The sequence below is a fragment of the Caretta caretta genome, chromosome 1 (assembly GCF_965140235.1).
Source record: "Caretta caretta isolate rCarCar2 chromosome 1, rCarCar1.hap1, whole genome shotgun sequence".
Classification (NCBI taxonomy): Eukaryota; Metazoa; Chordata; order Testudines; family Cheloniidae; genus Caretta; species Caretta caretta.
The window spans coordinates 242,051,634-242,069,540 of NC_134206.1; the positions used below are offsets into that span (position 1 = coordinate 242,051,634).

The window sequence follows — 17,907 nt, forward strand, 5'->3', positions numbered from 1 at the left end:
CTCTGCAGGCCTCGCAGCCGCCCCCAGGGCGCAGGCGCGCGCCCCGCGCAGCCAGGCCAATGACCTCTGCAGCAGGCTCCGGCGCTGGTTTGAGGCGAAGCTATTGTACAAAAACTGCAGTACCCATCATGCCCCGGGACGGAAACCCCCTTTTCCGCAGGCGCTGAGCGGGAGCTTTGCATTCTGGGCGATGGAGTCCTGGAGCGCTTGGCCGGAGGTGGAAATAGAACGGCCACTTGCCGTGATACCTTGCGCCCGGAGCCAGCGAACCGGCGCCGCCTTCTGTGAGGCATGCTGGGAGCTGTAGTTTCCCCCCCAACCCCCCCGCGAGGGAGTCTGACTCCCTGACTGGGGCCCCCCCGGTCTTCTCATTCGCGGCCGGGGGAGGGGGCGAGGAAGGGCTGCTCGCGGCGGCGGCGGGGGATGGGTCTGGGCAGCCTGCGCAGCGCGAGCACCGCTGCTGTGAGGCGATGGCGGCGCGGGGTCCCTTGGGCGCCGCCCCCGCGCCCCCGCAGGGGCCTGGGCGGGGTGGCCCCCGGGGTGAGTGAGGTAAGAGCCCCGCTGGGCGCGCGCTGGGGGTTGCAGCCTGCGGGGGCAGATAACGGAGCGGGGGGATACGGAGCGGGGGGATACGGATCGTGCTGGCGCTGTCTGGTTCGAGGGCAAGAGCTCGGCTGGCTTCGTTGTTTGGTGGGGCTCGGCCGGTGGGTGAGGCCAAGGGGGTGAGACCCCCCCCCCTCCCCCGGGATGGGGTGGGGGGTCCTAGTGGCCTGCGCAGGGAGTGGGACTTCTCGGCTGACTTCCTGACCGTGCCACACACACTCCCCATGTCTGTGCCTCGGCTTCTCTAGCTGTGTCACAGGGCCCTCCGAAACCTCCCCCGCTGGTGCAGGTTTGTGAAGTGCTTTACGGTGTGACCGGCTCCATACATACCGGTACAGTCTTTCCTACGAAGCCACCAGAAGCTCCAGTTATGGCAACGGGTAGGAGTAGAGCGCGAGATTTTTCTCTCCTGGTCCTGGGACAAGCAGAAATAGTTCATCGGTTTATTTGTATTTTTAAAATCGTCACAAAAGGCTCCTCTAATTGTTGACTAAAAAATACACTAGGTGAATATGTCCACAAAAACATAAGAATGGCCATACCAAAGGTCCATCTAGCTCAGCGTCCTGCCTTCTGACAGTGGCCAATGCCAGGTGCCCCAGAGGGAATGAACAGGTAATCATCAAGTCAGGGGTGGGCAGCCTTTCAGAAGTGGTGTGCCAAGTCTTCATTTATTCACTTTCATTTAAGGTTTCGCGTGCCAGTAATACATTTTAACATGTTTCAGAAGGTCTCTCTCTATAAGTCTGTATATTATGTAGCAAACTATTGTGGTATGTAAAGTAAACAAGGTTTTCAAAATGTTTAAGAAGCTTCATTTAAAATTAAATTAAAATGCTGATCTTACACCGCCAGCTGGCTCAGCCCGCTGCCAGCCTGGGGTTCTGTTCACCCAGGCCGGCAGTGGGCTAAGTGGGGCTGGTGGCCGGGACCCCAGGCCGGCAGTGGGCTGAGCGGCTCAGCCTGCTGCCACTCAGCCCGCTGCTGGTCTGGGGTTTCGTCTGCTGGCTCCTGCCAGCCAGGGTCCCGGCTGCCGGCCCTGCTCCACCCACTGCTGGTCTGGGATCCCGGCCCTGACCACATAGAGTGGGTGCCTACATTCTTTCTCCCTGGTTCTAGCCCATTCTCTTCCTCTCTCTCTGCACTGAGCTGAGGGTGGGAGTGCACTGAGCACAGGGCTGGGGGTGAAGGAGCAGGCTGGGGGTTGCGGTGTAGGGTCTGGCCAGGAGCTAGAATGAGGGAGGGGGCTCAGGGTTGGGGCAGGAGGTCTGGGTGTGGAGTGCTTACCTGGGCAGCTCCCATTTGGTGCGAGGGGTGCAGGTAGGAATGGCGGTGGTGGTGCAGGAGCTCCCATTTGGTGCGAGGGGTGGGGGTGAGAATGTGAGGGGTGCAAGAGTCAGGGCATGGGGTGTGGGGGGACTGGGTATGCGTGTTGGGGGCCTGGAGTCAAGGCTGGGGTCAATGGAGGTACAGGGGTCAGGACAGAGGGCTGAGTGTGTGTGAGGGGGCTGCTGGGGTCAGGGCAGAGGGCTGGGGGTGTGTACTAGGGTTGTGGGGGTGCTCCCAGCACCCTGCCCAGAGTGGCTCATGGCAGGGGGCTGGAGGGGATATTCCCTGATTCCACCCATCTTCCCCAAGGCTCGGAGAGCTACGGCTCTGCCCCTCCTCACAAGGGTCATCAGCTGATCAGTGGCTGGGAGGGAGAGGAGGAGGGGCAGGAACCCAGCATGCTGGAGGAAGAGGTGGGGGAGGGGGGACCTTGCCTGCTGGACCAAGCTTCTTCACCCTGCCCCCGCTGGGGGTGGGGGGTGGGGTGGAGAAGAGCTGGTCAGGGCGGGCAGGATTTTTAATGGCACGCTGCTGCCTGCTGGGGTTCCAGCCTGGTTCGGCAGTGGGCTGAGCGGGGCCGGCGGCTGGGACCCAGCAGGTAGCCGTGTGCCATTAAAAATCTGCTCGCTTGCCGTCTTTGGCATGTGTTCCATAGGTTGCCGATCCCTGCATCAAATGATCCATCCCGTTGCCCATTCCCAGCTTCTGGCAAACAGAGGCTAGGGACACCATCCCTGCCCAGCCTGGCTAATAGCCATTGATAGACCTATCCTCCATGAACTTTTCTACTTCTTTTTTGAACCCTGTTATGGTCTTGGCCTTCACAACATCTTCTGGCAAAGAGTTCCACAGGTTGACTGTGCATTTGTGTGAAGAAATGTTTCCTTTTGTTTGTTTGTCTCGTAGCTTGTGCCAGGAGGAGAGGGAGGCAGGTCACAAGTCATGGGGGGGCAGTGGCTCCTGTCCTGATCCTGTTTTGTAGAGCAGAATTCTAACAGGGATGCTGGAACGCGTTCACTCACTGTCTGCCCCTTAAGGAACATATAGATGTTAATGAAGGGCGCTCTTTAAAATGCCTCTCAGTGCTCTGCTGTGGTTGCTGGGCTGTTCTAATGCAATCTGATGGCTGCTTCTATGCAGCCCCTAGTGCAACCTGAACTGTGCACTAAATAGTGGATGGGCACTGGTGCCACTGTCATGTGTCATGCATTCAGACACATTAACAGCTGTGAACTGTCCATAGAACTGGGCTGAAGGTAACTGTAGCTCGCTCTGCTTTTATTTTCTCACCTTTCTGACCGAATCAATGCTCCATTGACAGAACTTATGCTGGATTGCAGGAAGCCCCAAATAGCCACCTACTTTGCATGTTCCTAAAGCTGGCTCTGGGCAAGATGCTCTGGGTGAGGGGCAGCCAGACTCCTGGGTAGTCAACTGGATATAGGGTAAACATGGCAGCTTGTTTTCTGAAGGAGCTTTTGATCTGGGACTGGCAAGTATAATGTAGTCATGCTTCTGGACCATCTCATCTCTATTTTCGTTGATTTCTGTAAAAGCAGAGCATGGTGCAATCCAAATCAGTTTGCATCACTCTGCCATAATAAGGAAAAGCTAGTGATGGGTTGGAACCACAGAGATGGGATCTATTCACTTAGCCCCTAATTGGGAGATATGGACCTGGTGGTGTTGGGGTGCAGACTCATTTCTGTTAATAACACATGCAACCCTTTATATAGGCTTCTCATCCACAGATCTCAAAGTGCTCACAAAGGTAAGTATCATTAGCCCTATTTGACAAATACAGAAGTTGAGGCACAGAGGTCAGATGATGGCCAGCCTCACACAGTAGATCAGTGGCAGAGTCAGGAATGAAGCCAGGTCTCCTGACTTCCAGAAACTGGACTACGTTGCCTCCCTTTAATTACATGTGTTGGCATTCTCTTTCTAAAGGGGGGAGAGGGGTAGCCTGTTCTGGCATGTGAGATTGGATGAGTGTTATTGCATGAGATAGGTTGGGAATAATACTCCTTCTTAGCCTTCACTTTTTTTTTTTCCACCATTGGATTTTTTAGGAGCAGCTGGTCACTTTATTTAAAAAAAGAACAAAAAAACCCAAACCTTTGTTCTTCCTTTCTCTCTCTTTTTTTTTTTTTTTCCCCCAGTGCTGTGGTAATTGCTATAAATTTGTTTATGTTGCAGAGTCCTCCGACCTTTGGGTTCCTGTTTGACATTGATGGAGTGCTTGTTCGGGGCCGCTATGTGATTCCTGCTGCCCAGAAGGCCTTCCGGAAACTGATAGGCTCTAATGGACAGCTCCGGGTGCCAGTAGTCTTCGTGACAAATGCTGGGAATTGCTTACAGCATGTCAAGGCCCAGGAACTCTCCGATGCTCTGGGCTTGGAGGTAACAAGAGAATCAACCTCCTCTGTCCTGGGGCATTGGGTGGAGGCCTTGGGTTTTAAATTGAAATTACACAGGTAAAAAGACGCTGAGTACATGTGCGGGAGATTCTTCATTTGGACAGCAGAAATCCTGTGTCCCCCTAGCAGGAGCTCAGTGAGAATTCATTGTCATCAGTCATTCACTTTATATAACGTTCTTCAGCACTATAGGATTGGAAAACCAAAGCTAAAGAAGAACCCAAGTTTAGTCAAAATTAGAAACTAAGCATTTAAATAGCAAGAGAGCCAGTTAGAGGCCCTGGGGAGATGAGTTCTTGTGCAATGTATAGCTGGTCACTTGAAACTAGTCTGAGATCACATTTCATACACACTGGCAAACAGCCATCAGCTGGGGACAGTGTGCTGACTAGTTGTCAAAAGACTTCGTGTCCCAACTTCACTTCCCTTAGCTGGCCAGTCACCTATCCCAGTGTCTGTAACTGAAAATATCATGTCTGAGCTGGAGGAAGGGGATATTATACTGCTACAAAACAAGTCCAAATGGTATGTAGCTGTACAGCTGACATCAGCACTGCCCTGCTGCCAGTTCTGTCCTTACCATTGAGCTAATTCATCCACATGTTTTTTAAATAGGAGTAGCAGGTAAGACCCAGTGGAGCAAGGTAGCCAGGCATACTCTCCAACTTAGAATTCTGGCGCAATCGAATCAGCCCATTGAGTCCAAAGATTTAAAGGTGTTCAATCCAGACTAGTTCTCAAAGCTGTGTTTTAATTCACCAGGCTCAGAAGGATAGTGGCTGAATATTTAGACTAAGCGCCTCTGGGCAGGCCCTATGTGTTCAGTCCCTACACTGCCAAGCACCCCAGTGTTTCTATCTAAATGATGATGGTCCCTAGTTCATTAGACATCTGGGTCTGGTAAGAAGGCCATCAAAAGATGGTGCTGGATTGGTTCTAGGCCAGGATATTCAGTGGGATGGAACATGTGGCGGCCTTGCTCTCAGAGGTCTAGCTCCACTTCAGAATCTGCTCCTAGTGCTATGGTGAATAGCATACAGTGGAGAAGAGAGTATTATCTGTATGCATGTTGGTTTGGGTGGTGGTTGTGGATGCAGAGTTCTTCTCTGTGTTGGCTTAACCAGCTGGAACTTGGCCTGGGGCTGTGGGTTTCCCTGATCATCCACCTCAGTGTGGGCTGGTGTTTTCATTTTTTTCCTACAAATGAAATGAGGGGAAAGTGGGTGACAGCTGAATGCTGTGTGGAGAATGGAAAGAGCTTCCATCCTGTTGACCCTGTGGTCTCTTCTTCTTCCTGCAGGTGTCTCCAGAACAAGTGATCCTCTCCCACAGCCCCCTGCGTCTCTTCCGTCAGTTCCATGAGAAGTGTATGCTGGTGTCTGGGCAGGGTCCGGTGGAGGAGAATGCCAGGAAGTATCCTTTGCAGTTCTGAGGCTGTGGACCCTGCTTGTCCCATCAGAGCTTCACAACTGTGCTGTGCTGGCCGTTCCTGGGGAGCAGTGATATCTGGATACGTACTGGGATACTCGTGTGGCCATCCTGCGGGAGGTAGGGGAGCAGAAAAAGGTCTTTTGATTTATTCTGAGCATCTTATGGGGAGGGGACACTTTGGACTATGTTGCAGTCTGTCTTCTGGATGCACCCTTGTGGTCTGTTTTGCTTCTTGCATTGACTGGGTTAGTTACAGCCCATGCTTCGTGCCTCCCTTTTACTGTGATTGGTGCAAGACTCCTAGCTTCTGTAATCTTTTATAATGCAGTCCATGCCAGGCAGCAGTCGGGCATATTATAGGCAAGTGCTGTGCAATCTTTTCTTATGCAATTTTGTCAGTGTACTCTTCTCCTCTCTCCCTGGCTCCCCCAACTCTGCTGATGCGTCTGATCTCTAACGCCCTGTGCTGCTCCAAATCTAGAACCCACTCACAAAAGCTTGGCCAAAATATATCTGTTCTATTCTGACCAATAGTTACCAGTGCTGTTTAACAGGTCAGAGAATTTCCCTGTGTTATGCAGGGTCATACTAGATGATGACAATGGTTGCTGGTCTTAAAATCTATGAATCTATTCCACCTCTGCTGTACCTATCTGGTTACCAGAGACTATTGATGGGTAAGCTTCTTTCATAGATCCCAAGGTTGGAATGGATCATTGTGATATAGCCCAGGGAAGGGCAAACTTTTTGGCCTGAAGACCACGTCAGGTTTCAGAAATTGTATGGCTGTGCCTCCCCAAAAAGCCAGGCATGGCCCAACCCTCCCTGTTCCCTGACTGCCCCATCCAACCCCTCCTCTCATTCCTGACTGCCTCCCCAGGACCCCTGCTTCATCCAACCACCCTTCTCCCTCCCCACCCCTGCCCCTGGGACCCCGACCCCCATTCAACCCGACCCCTATCCAAACTCCCCGCCCTTACCGCGCTGCCTGGAGCACGGTGGCTGGCAGCGCAACAGCCGCGCCACCCGGCTGGAACCAGCCACGCCACTGCACAGCATAGAGCACCGGGTCAGGCCAGGCTCTGCAGCTGCACTGCGCCAGGAGCTCACAGCCTCGCCGCCCAGAGCTTTGCGCCGGCAGCGCAGTGAGTTGAGGCTGTGAGGAAGGGGGAACAGCAGGGGAAGGGCCGGGGCGAGCCTCCTGGGCCAGGAACTCAGGGGCTGGGCAGGACAGTCCCGCGGGCTGGATGTGGCCTGCAGGCCGTAGTTTGCCCACCTCTGATCTAGCCTGACCTGTATAACATAGGCCATGGAACTTCCCCAAAATAATTCTTAGAACATTTTTTTTTTAAAGCAAAAGATCCAATCTTGATTTATAAATTGTCAGTGACGGAGACTCCTCCATGTGTTCTCTTGCACGAGTTTATCCACAGGCTTTTTCTTTTTAACCTTGAGACCTACTAGGCCACACTGCGTTGATGTAGGCACATGCTATTCCACTAAAGTCAGTGAATTTGCACCCACTTACCAGGTCTGAATCTGCAGCCCTCCTATTCTAGTGTTTCTGAGAGTCACTGTCCTGCTGTGCTTTGGAGACTTGAGACTTCCGAAGTTGCTGTGAATGGATTTATTCTGAATTGTCATCTCTGGTGCTGTGGGATGGTCTTCCAGTAATGTCCTGAATCAATATTGGACTTCAAGCAGACTCTGTAGGGGAAGGAAATCACCCAGCTCTTATAGGTTAATGGGATTTCCAACTTTGGGGTGAGCTGTTCAAAATCATCTACATGACTTCGGAGCAGAAGTCCTACTGAAAGTCACTGAGACTTGTGCTTCTGTTGTACTAATAAAATAAAAACCATCAGGATCTTATTAAAGGGAAAAAGGCAAAATACCACATTTACTGTGAATACAGAAAGAATCATAGTAAGCAGTTAGTTATAGTTATAACATTCCATTCAATCTCAAATTTATTCACACACACACACACACACACACACACAGGTTCTGCAAGGTTGTTATCATAGTTACCAGCCTTAGAGTTGCTCATGCCAAGCCAGGTGGCCTGGACATGAGGAGGGAGCAGGGCCTTGTCAGATGCTCATCTGATGCTCCTGGAAGTTGGTTTGCAGAATCAGACCCCAAAGTTCTCACTTTTTAGAGTCTATTTTTATAGGAATTTCTTCCTATGCCAGTCTATGGGAATTGCTTCATCATGCTGTTGCTGAATCAATCAGCAGATAGCACATTCCTGACGGCTCCAAGATGTTATCTTGTTCTTTGGTTCTCCCATTCTTGAGGCTGTTGGGTGGATTCCAGTCTGCCCTCCGGGGGGTCCTCTGGTTATTTCCACTTGACGCCTTCTTCAGCCGATGGACACTGGATTCTTAGGCTGGCACCTCCCTGATCATTCAGTTATTATCCACACCAAGCATCCATCCACATACATCCTCTATCTCTATTTTAATCACAATTGTTAATACAACAAAAGGGTGGGGAGTCTCTGGGTGCTGTTTCTGTTGTTAGAGTATTGCTTTGAGTCTCTCTCTCTGTGAATTGCTTTGAGAATAGACTCTGTCTTAGAATGTACTAACACAATTAGCAGCTTGCAAGTTTCACACATAGAGGGAGAGAAACAGTACCAAAAACCAAGAGACCTCTTAATTAGTAATACCCTGGAATTTAAACTCTGGGGAATCAAACTCATTTGTGATTTTAATACAGAACTTCTTTAATATGATCCAACACTTCTACATTCCTTTATGGGCTGATTTACAAAAGCACCTAATCTATAAAGAGCAGGCTCTATTTCCTCCTTAACTGTCTGAAATAGTATGGGGTTCCGGAATGTGGTTACCATACAGGATGTGAGGAAGGCATTTCCCCTGCTGGACATGGTTGATCAAAGCCGTAGACCAAAGGAGCTGGTAAATATCAACCTGTCTGTGAGACTGAGTGACCTGGGATTATAGCATTTGTATGTTATGGCCTTTGATAGAATAGCTGCGAGATCATCTATAACTAGCCCTATTTACGCCATTCATTAGAGTGACTCTTGCTGGGGGAGGTTGGGATTGTTACTGAGCTCCCTGGAGGTCTGCATTCTCACACAGCTCTCTGCAATGGCCTCTGCTGGAAGAGGCTAGAGCTGCAGTAGCTTTGACATACCCACTTCCCCACAGTATTTCTTCACTGTTCCCTAGTGTTTACAACCAAGATTCATTTTTTTCAAGAATGATTAGTGATTTTTTTCTTTTGGTGGGGTGGATGTGGGTGGCCAATTTAAGACTTCTTAAAGGGGCCCGACTTTCAGCAAGTATTGAGCACCCATCTGAAAAATCAGACCCTTGAAGGCTTCTAAATGTGGGTTTCCAAAATGAGTAGTCATTCCGGAAATTCTTGGCTCTCATCTTTACTAACACATTATGTCAATGCCAAATGTGTTTAGTTTTGTATTATTAACCCAGCCTTGCTTGTTTTTTCTGGCAGCCTCCTCTGACCACTGACTTCCCTACCATAGAAGGTAAGTGCTATGCTTTCTCCATGTGTGTACTATTATCCTGCTTGCTGTTCAGCCAAGTCAGCTGGATAGCCGTTTAGTGACAGGACACCTGACGGAATGACTGATTCAGATGCTGTAGTACACGCTGTTTATCTGTCCCCTTCCAGAAGAGGTATATTGTAGTGGACCGAGTGCTTTTTATTTTATTTTTTGAATGGGTGGCTGTTCTGAACTTCCATGTACAGTATCTCTTAAATGTTTCAGGGATAATTCTGTTTGGGGAGCCGGTCCGGTGGGAGACGAGCCTGCAGCTGATTATCGATGTCCTCTTGAGCAACGGGAACCCTGGGGCAGAGCTGGCAGCAGTGCCATATCCCCATATACCTATCCTTGCCTGCAACATGGATCTTTTGTGGATGGCAGAAGCCAAGATGCCAAGGTGAAAAACATATTTGTTAAGGTCACTTTTTGCCTAGTTTATTTAGCTACCCTGTTGATGATCTCTGCTTGAGACCTAATCTACATCATCTCTGTAATGTGGCTAGGAGACCTTTTAGTGGGGTTACAGTATATATTTGTTTCTCTAATGTTGTCTGAAAGGGTGGCACTATTTGGAGAGACCTCGAAGTTACATTGGGAACTTGGCCCAATTTTGAAAATATTGGTCCTTTTTAAATTTAGTTGCTTAAGTCCGAGTAGATACTCGGGTACTGCTAAACCCAACCAGCTTCATACTTAGCAAGGATGGCTTTCTGCATCAAGGACTATGATTACGGTGACTTCACAGTTCTGAAGGTCAACCCTTTTTGGGTTGTTGAGACAACAGAAAAATATGCACTTTTTATTTAAGTGCAAAAAGCCTCTTCTCTTCTTTCCTTTTTGCATAAACTGGGCCATCTGGTTGAATTCATTTCACATCTTTCCAAAAGATCCACCACCCTGGAGTCAAGCCTAAGCACCAGACATCTCATCCCAAATGGAAAATTTAATAATAATAATAATTAATAATAAAAGCAGAACTTGGCCCAGTATGCAACTTGGATACATGTCTGCAGCTGCTGGTGTCTCTAAGCCATTCATATGTCTGAGGGTAGATTTTTATTCCAATGTCTAGTAGTTAGTAAGATGGTCTCAAACAATGAGGAACACATGAGATAAGCATGAGAATCAACATGTCATGCACACTTTTTGGAGGGGCTTCTGTATGGGGGGGGGATGGGTAGGTTCTCTGCAAGTTTAATATCCAAGTAAATTAAAAAGAATGGATGTTTCACAGGTGTAAGGTTAAGGGAATGGCAAGGTGGGGACTTCTGTTCTTCTGTCTTCAAGTTGTTTGCATGTAGGTATGGATCAGGGTTTCATCTCTCTTGGGAGATAATCATAGCCGTAAGATGGATAATGGCTTCTGTGCAAATGCCAAAGGGCCAGGGGGCACTGACACTTTTTTCTGGGGCAGATTTGGCCATGGCACCTTTCTTGTCTGCTTGGAGAACATCTACAAAAAAGTGACTGGCAGGGAGCTGAAGTATGAGGCCCTGATCGGCAAACCCAGCATTGTCACTTACCAATACGCAGAGTATCTGATCAAACAGCAGGTGGAAAGACGAGGGTGGCCATCTTCCATCTGCAGGCTCTATGCTGTTGGGTAAGATACCTCTTCCTGTGTGTTTCCTTAGGGGCCTTCAGCCCTATTTTTTGTGGCAGAGTTCTATGAGGAATTACTTAAAAAACAAACAAACAAAAAAACACCTCCTGAGGCATTTCTGGAGCTTCCTATTCTAAATGCTGATCTGAATTGCATTAGGACAAAGGGCCATTAATCCATGGCTCCCTGCATCTCCATAGACATGGAATAGTCAGCCTGCTTGAGTCACTGCTGCAGGATGTGATTGAGATACACTGATTTGAAATTCCAGAGGTATGCTATGTAATAGCATCAACCAGCCAGTAACTGCATTTTAAAGCCACTTCAGACAAGGCCCATCAAACATTCTTTGGGGGCGGAGGGGGGGAACAAGAAGGAATATCTTCCTCGTAACCAGCATTGTGCAAAGGGCCGGACTCAGGGCTGTTATCATGTTCCTCTCAAGCATCTGGCATTGGCTGCTGCTAGAGTTGGTGTGCTGGATTAGACAGGCCACTGATCTGACCTGCCCAATTCTATGTAAGTACCTGACTCTAGCTCATTCCTTGCCTCCCCCCACCCACCTTTATGCTGGACCAATCCCAGCCTGCCTATGCTCAAGTCAAACTTGTAAAATAACTGATTTTCCCTCATCTGATGGCCATGCACAGGGATAATCCAATGTCTGACATCTATGGTGCAAACTTCTACAACAGCTACATCAAAGCTGCGGGTCAGGCCCATGCCCAGGCTGAGGTGAAGAGGAGTGTGGGGATGGCGGATCCCCGGAGCGAGGGCCATTCAGAGCTGGGGAAGGATTTGTATGTCTCATTGGAGAGTTGCAAGTCAATTCTGGTCTGCACTGGGGTCTACAGTCATCACGGAGATGTGCCTACTGACCCACATGAGAGCGTGACGGAGACTGTGTTCCACGGGCACCGGGACTTCCACTTTGACCCTAGCCTAGTGGAAGCATCTTATGTGGTGGAGGATGTGAATGAAGCTGTGGAGCTAGTCTTTAAGAAGGAGAATTGGAGCCAGGAGTGAAATGGGAGTGGCAAAATTTAGTCATCAAGGTTCAGGAGGGGAGGGGAGGATTGGGATCTCCAAGCCTAACTTGCCCTAAAGTGGGGGAAAAAATTCCCAGTGCATTTTGGGGTCTGATGTTAAACGTCCCTTGTCTTAATATCAGTTGGTCAGTCTATTGTTGTTACTAGCAGGGTATCAATCTTAATCTGGCCAGGTCCATGTTTACACACTGCTGTTGCTCCTGTGCATTAAACTGTAATGGGGACAGGATGGTATAGATCATCCTTGTCACCTCTGCCCCCATGTTTTTGTGAAGCTCTGGTCAACTAGAGTCCTTTCCTCTTTCAAACCTCCTCAGTGCTTGAGAGGCTTATCCCTGTTACACAGGGTGGGGGGAGGTGGAGGGAAGCATCACAGACCCATGCATCAGTTCTGTCCTATACAAACCTTTAAGTAGGATGTAAGTGGAGCCTGGCCTCTGTACTGACCCTCTGCCTGGGGTGAAATTGATAATGAAGGGTTGATGTCTCTTCCAAATGTGCTTTGATGCCCTGGCCTGCTAACTACCCGTTTGTCTGGGGATTGAGAGTGCACATAGCACCTGTGTTCTCACTGGCCTTGTGCTGGATCAGAAACTTTGCCTCTTGCATCCTCGCCTCTCTTTCGTGGCTCCCTAGCAACATAAGCTGTGGTAGTTTAGCTCATAGGAAAGCCTAGGCAGCCATAGCAACTTGGTGCAGTGCCAAAGGTGGAATTAAAATCATCTCGTAACTTAAACACGTTCTCTGATTGCCAACAGCCCTCTCCCACTTCCTAAGGGGGAGCACAAGGAGCCTTGCTCCAAAGATGCCTAGGAATTAACCTGGGATTATAAACTACCAGAGGCAAGGAAGCAGCATTTTGCAGCAGCACTAAGTTGTGAAGCCCTAATAGGGTCAGTGGGGATACCAAAATGGACCCTGGCACCATCTATAAGAGTGATAAAACCTCCCCTACTGTGCCCCCTCCCCCCTTGGCTCTGCTTCCAGGGAGGGTCTCTGGGAACTAGGTCAGTAGCTCAAGCCCACGCTGCATTGCTGGATGCTGTGATAGGCCACCCATTTACTTAGGTAGAGCTGTTAAATTGCCCTTTGGGAGAGGAACCATAAACATCAGCCAAAGCTAGGGCCTCTGGCCATTCCTAGTTTTGGTCTCTGGGCTTTTTAAATGCAGAACTTTTTTTCCTAGATGTAGTTTGCTCCTCATGGATGCCTGTAACCTCTAATTCTCTTTCCCTTTCCTTCCTCTCCCCAAATTGCAGAGAAGTGCTCTCCAAAGTTGTCACTGCTTCTCCTGGATTGGCTAGCAGCTTAATGCTGCTGCAGCAGTGCCTGACCCTGCTTTAACTTTGCTTCCAGTTTCTTAGCCCTTGTTATTAGGGGAGAGTTTGAGGCCTGTCTGTTCATTAAAAATCCTTAAGAATATCTGTGAAAATTTCTCAAGATGAAACTCAATATGAATACTTAGTCCTGCCATGAGTGCAGGGGCCTGGACTAGATGACATTCTAGTCCTATGATTTTATGGAAGATGTCAGCTCAGAAACAGGTTAATTGTAATCCTTGAAAAAATTCATGTGATCCACCCTGGCACCACCACAAATGATTCTTGATATGAAGTGGAGAGGCCTGACTGATGTCTCTAGTTTTTGTGCACTTCTGTTGATATCACTGGAGTTACTGACTCACACCACTAAATGAGATCAGCATTCAGGGCCAGTGTCTCTTTGCAAACATACCCATTTTAAGCAGCCACTGCTGCAGAGCATAAGCTGTGATCTTTTTATAAGTATATTTTGTTCTCAATTAAAATATTGGAGGTCAGGTTTGTTGATTTCCTATGAGCACCTTTTTTTCCATAGCTCCTCTTTGGTAACACTGGATTAGCCTAGTAGGATTGTACAGGGTACCAGGCTCCTTCCTTCTACCTGAAACACTAATTTAGGGGGCTGTAGTCTCTGAAGCAAGCTGTGTATTCTGTCAGTGACCCTACAAAGAGGTAGTGTGTGTGTCTCTTCTTCCCTACTCCCCTTGGTTACTGTGATACTTTGGGGTATAATACAGACCAGTGAGGAGCTGTGTCACCACTTGACTAGTAACTTGGGGTGCCTCACAATGCTTTGCTGCTGTAGCTTCCCACCTGAGGTCCTCACAGACAGCATGCAGGTCACACCCTGAGTGCCCATGTATAGCCACAGCCCTGGTCCAGCAGCTCTGACCCCAGCAGCCTGCCACCGACATCGGCTTCTACCAGCTTTAGTCACTACTTGTAGGGCGATCCCAACACACTCCCAGTCCTAGATTTCCCCCCAAAAACATGTTCTGCACTGTCCAGCCCTCTCCTGGACAGTCCAAATATTTTATGTCAGTTACCCCTTTAAGTGATCAACATCCAACAGTCTGCTACTTTCAATGAAGTTACCCAAACTATTCACAACACTGGATTAGTTTTAAAGAATAAAACAAGTTTACTTACAAAGAGATTGAGTACAAGTAATGAGGCATTAAAGTTAGAAACGGTTACAAGAAAAAATAAAGATACAATGTTTTCTAAACTTCACCTTGAACCAACTCTGGTTTGTTAAATCCTTTCAGTACACTCTCACCAAACTCAGGCCAGGATCTGGTCACAGAAATCCAATGGCTGTATCTTTTGTTGTCTTAGGTGATGAAAGAGATGGATGTGTTACCCAAAATCAGACCTAAAGCACTGCTGTAATGGCCCGTCTGTATCAGTAAATAGTCAGTTTTGTCTGGTTTAGTAGATAACAGGAGATAGCCCAGAAATCGCCAGGATTTTACCAGGGGGCTTCTACTCAACCTGTGAGGAACTCCCCAGAACAGTCAGTTAACCTTTGGGAGGACACAGATACAGCCTTCTGCTTGAAGGATTGACACTTAAGCAGTAATTCTTCCAAAACAAAAAATCTTTATTTTAATAACCCAATATTTCCTAATACAATAACTCTAAACACATAATGAAAACACAGCAGATCTAAAATATAGATCAAAGAAATAAACCACCCCCTTTAACAAAGGCATAAAATTCTATTAGCACAGATGCATATTGAAGTACCCAAAATTGAAATATCCTGCAAATGGAAAACACCTCTAAATGGTTATGTTCTATTTGTGATAGCCAAATGCTGACCATGAGTTCTTAAACATTAAAACTATACATATAACAATAAAACACATACACAATCATCCAGCTTTATTATTCTATACATATACCTTTATACATTACATAAATATGTCCTTATGTTTACTTCTTTAATGTTTCTTCATTTCAACTGGTCTTTCTGCTCTATCAAAATAGCATTAATATTAATTAAAGGTACTTTTCTGTTGCTTGCTTCTTAGTAATTTAGCTCTTTTAGTAGTCTTCCTTCTTTCCTGGTTCTAGCTACTCCAATACCATCTTCCCAGACACACACCAGTACCTTTTCTCTCACACAACAAGCTAAAGCCTGTCCGCTTAGCTCCCTGCCTTATATACATATTTTGACCTGTTCTGATTGGTTGTTTCTTTAATCCCTATCATTATCAGCCAATCAGCTTCAAGCTCTTTCTCTGTCAATTAGACTGGACCTGTGTGAAGACCTGTGTTCTGCCTAACCCCTCCTCTCAGGTTTTGGAGCGACCTTTGTATCGCCTCAGCCTGCCTGTTTGCTATTAGTTGACCAGACCTCCATTTTGGATTTCTCTGACTGTGACTGCTTACAACACCATTTTGTTTTCCCTTGCTCTAACTGCTTAAAACCATCTTTATTAACCATTTACATTCTTATAACTATCAAACAAATTATATACTTATATGCACCTTAACATTATGTTTCACTGTCACCACTCCAGTTTACTAATTCAAACAAGACCAAATCTCAGTCGCTTCCAACTTCAGCTAATGGGTGACAGAAGTAGGATTGGGCTCCCAATATGTAGAAACCTTCACCTTGTAATAGTCAAGGAGCAGTTTGGGTCTGTTTCAGCTGTTCAACACCCTCCCCCTCCTTCCACCAAAAGAGACTGTTCTATTCGGCATCTATGTGCAAAGCCCATGGGTCCTCTGGCAGCTGGCTCCCATTGAGCAAAAGAAGTATTGCTTCAGAATGTTGGGCAATCCTGATGGTTGACTGGCTGAGGTAGTCACATGCTTTTAAGCATAAACTGACATCTTCTATCTGGCCTCCTTATTGAATGCTTAACCTAAGCATGAAGTTCATCTTTTCCCCCCTGGTAGTAGTGATCTAGGTTATGCTGTGGAAGCTGGTGGAAGTACTACTAGAAGTCACTACTGAAGCAATTAAATGACAGAAAACTGGATGCCTCAGAAGACTGACAATAATGGGATGCAGAATCTTTCAGCTCTAGCTGAATGGTTCAAATCAGCCTACGTCAGTGGTTCTCAAACTTTAACGACCCGCGACCCCCTTTCATGAAAATATCAACTCTCACGAAACCCCCTCCTAAAAATGAATATTTCCAGGGATTTTCTCCCTTACCTGAGCATAAATTATAGAAGCAGTGATCCTGGAAATAATTTGGGTTTTTCATGACAAGCTCATTACACACTATTATTATTTATCATTACAGTATTAATTTTATTACATTATGAAAATGGCAACACTCTTCCAAGATTTCACTTTTGTTGCTCATATCACTTCAATTGAGCCTACATGTTTCATCAAGGAGTACCAGACATGAAACAGCATGAAGGTATTTAAGAAGACAACTCAAATAAAGAGTTCCTCCCACAAGCATTTGGGTCTTGAGCTGTCCAAGCAAACAACACACAACTACAATAAAGCTTAAACTTGTTCTGCTAGTAAGTCATGGTCACGGGGCTCCGGCTGCCGGCCCCCAAGCTCCGCAGGGCTCAGGCTGCCAGCGCCTGGGGTCCTCAGGAACAACTCTGTCCACCATTACAGAATTTTTTTCTGAGAACCCCCTGACACATGTTGTGAACCCCCAAGGGAACCACTGGTCTATATCGACAGTGACTGCAAGTGGTTAATTGCAGAAGCCTGTTCAATGGCCTTTATTAAATGAGTCTTGTCCTAGTGCACAAGAATATTATCACTAAAAACAATGTCTCTGCTGACAGTAAGCAACCTCCTGTGAGACCAGCAACAAAAAGAGCATGAACGTGAAGCCTGAACTTGTCTCTCATCCCTAGAAGCAGGCCTCCTGCGTCTGAGTTGAGGCACGTTGGCAAGGCAGTGGAGGAAACTTCCAGAAAGGGCAGCTGTAGTGCATCTGTTACATAGCTAAAGAGAGGACTTTAGTGTTATGCCCCTATCTTTCACAAGCAATACATTAATCTAATAAAACAAAGACTAGTAAGAGAAAAAAAAATTCCCGCTTGTTAACTAGAATGGATAAAATGAGATAGCTGGCCTTTTTAACTTTCATTTTTTTGCCTCGGCCTAGGCTCAATTCTAAAACATGCCAGGCCTGTTATGACCTGTTTTATTCATAAATAAGTGCACACACTAATTTAAAAAAAGTCTGGAGCATAATCATGGCATTTCACATTTTCATTAAAGGCCGTAATCATTTCAGTTTAACTTGGTAACAAATTGCTACATGTATGTACTGTCTATAGCAAAAATGACTGTACCCATGACTTTACTGTACAGAATGAGCACTTTGGTGACATATTTTCAGTGTTTGAAATAAATCAATTGAAATATCTCTGTATTTTATTACTGGCCTGGTGAAAATTGTTATACCTAAGCCTATAGGCTTCCATCCTGCACATTTGAATTGATCAGATAACTGCAGTGTCAAATGTGCATCACAGAATCATTGTTCAGTGTTCTCATCCCACGCTTGCTGCATTTTAAATGTGATTCCTCTAATTCAAACTCTCAGAATTCAGTGTAGCCTCTTCCATTTTTCCCTCCTCAAGCTCCCAATTTTTGAGAGCCCTT

The 17,907-nt window shown here is 47.2% G+C and overlaps 1 protein-coding gene across 2 annotated transcripts; it reads left to right on the forward strand.

The window, feature by feature from the left end:
• Positions 1-161: 161 nt before the first annotated feature.
• On the forward strand, positions 162-17,668 carry HDHD5 (haloacid dehalogenase like hydrolase domain containing 5). 2 transcript variants are annotated; one of them, XM_048828310.2, is made up of 8 exons: positions 162-549; positions 4,132-4,335; positions 5,653-5,765; positions 8,617-8,710; positions 9,273-9,306; positions 9,550-9,724; positions 10,742-10,930; positions 11,626-17,668. In XM_048828310.2, exons 1-8 carry the CDS (start codon positions 424-426, stop codon positions 11,954-11,956), a joined length of 1,266 nt encoding a protein of 421 aa, XP_048684267.1. In that variant the 5' UTR covers positions 162-423; the 3' UTR covers positions 11,957-17,668. The 2 variants fall into 2 exon arrangements, with proteins under 2 accessions (XP_048684267.1, XP_048684259.1); XM_048828302.2 differs by having other exon boundaries at positions 176-549; positions 11,581-17,668.
• The last annotated feature ends 239 nt before the right edge of the window (positions 17,669-17,907 follow it).

What these genes read in the sequence shown, in the direction of transcription:
- HDHD5 (XM_048828302.2), top strand. Translation starts at nt 424, where the DNA reads ATGGGTCTGGGCAGCCTGCGCAGCGCGAGCACCGCTGCTGTGAGGCGA. An exon ending in TGGCCCCCGGGGTGAGTGAG is followed by an intron (nt 550 to 4,131) that starts GTAAGAGCCCCG and finishes TTTATGTTGCAG; the next exon opens with AGTCCTCCGACCTTTGGGTT. An exon ending in TGCAGGCTCTATGCTGTTGG is followed by an intron (nt 10,931 to 11,580) that starts GTAAGATACCTC and finishes GGCCATGCACAG; the next exon opens with GGATAATCCAATGTCTGACA.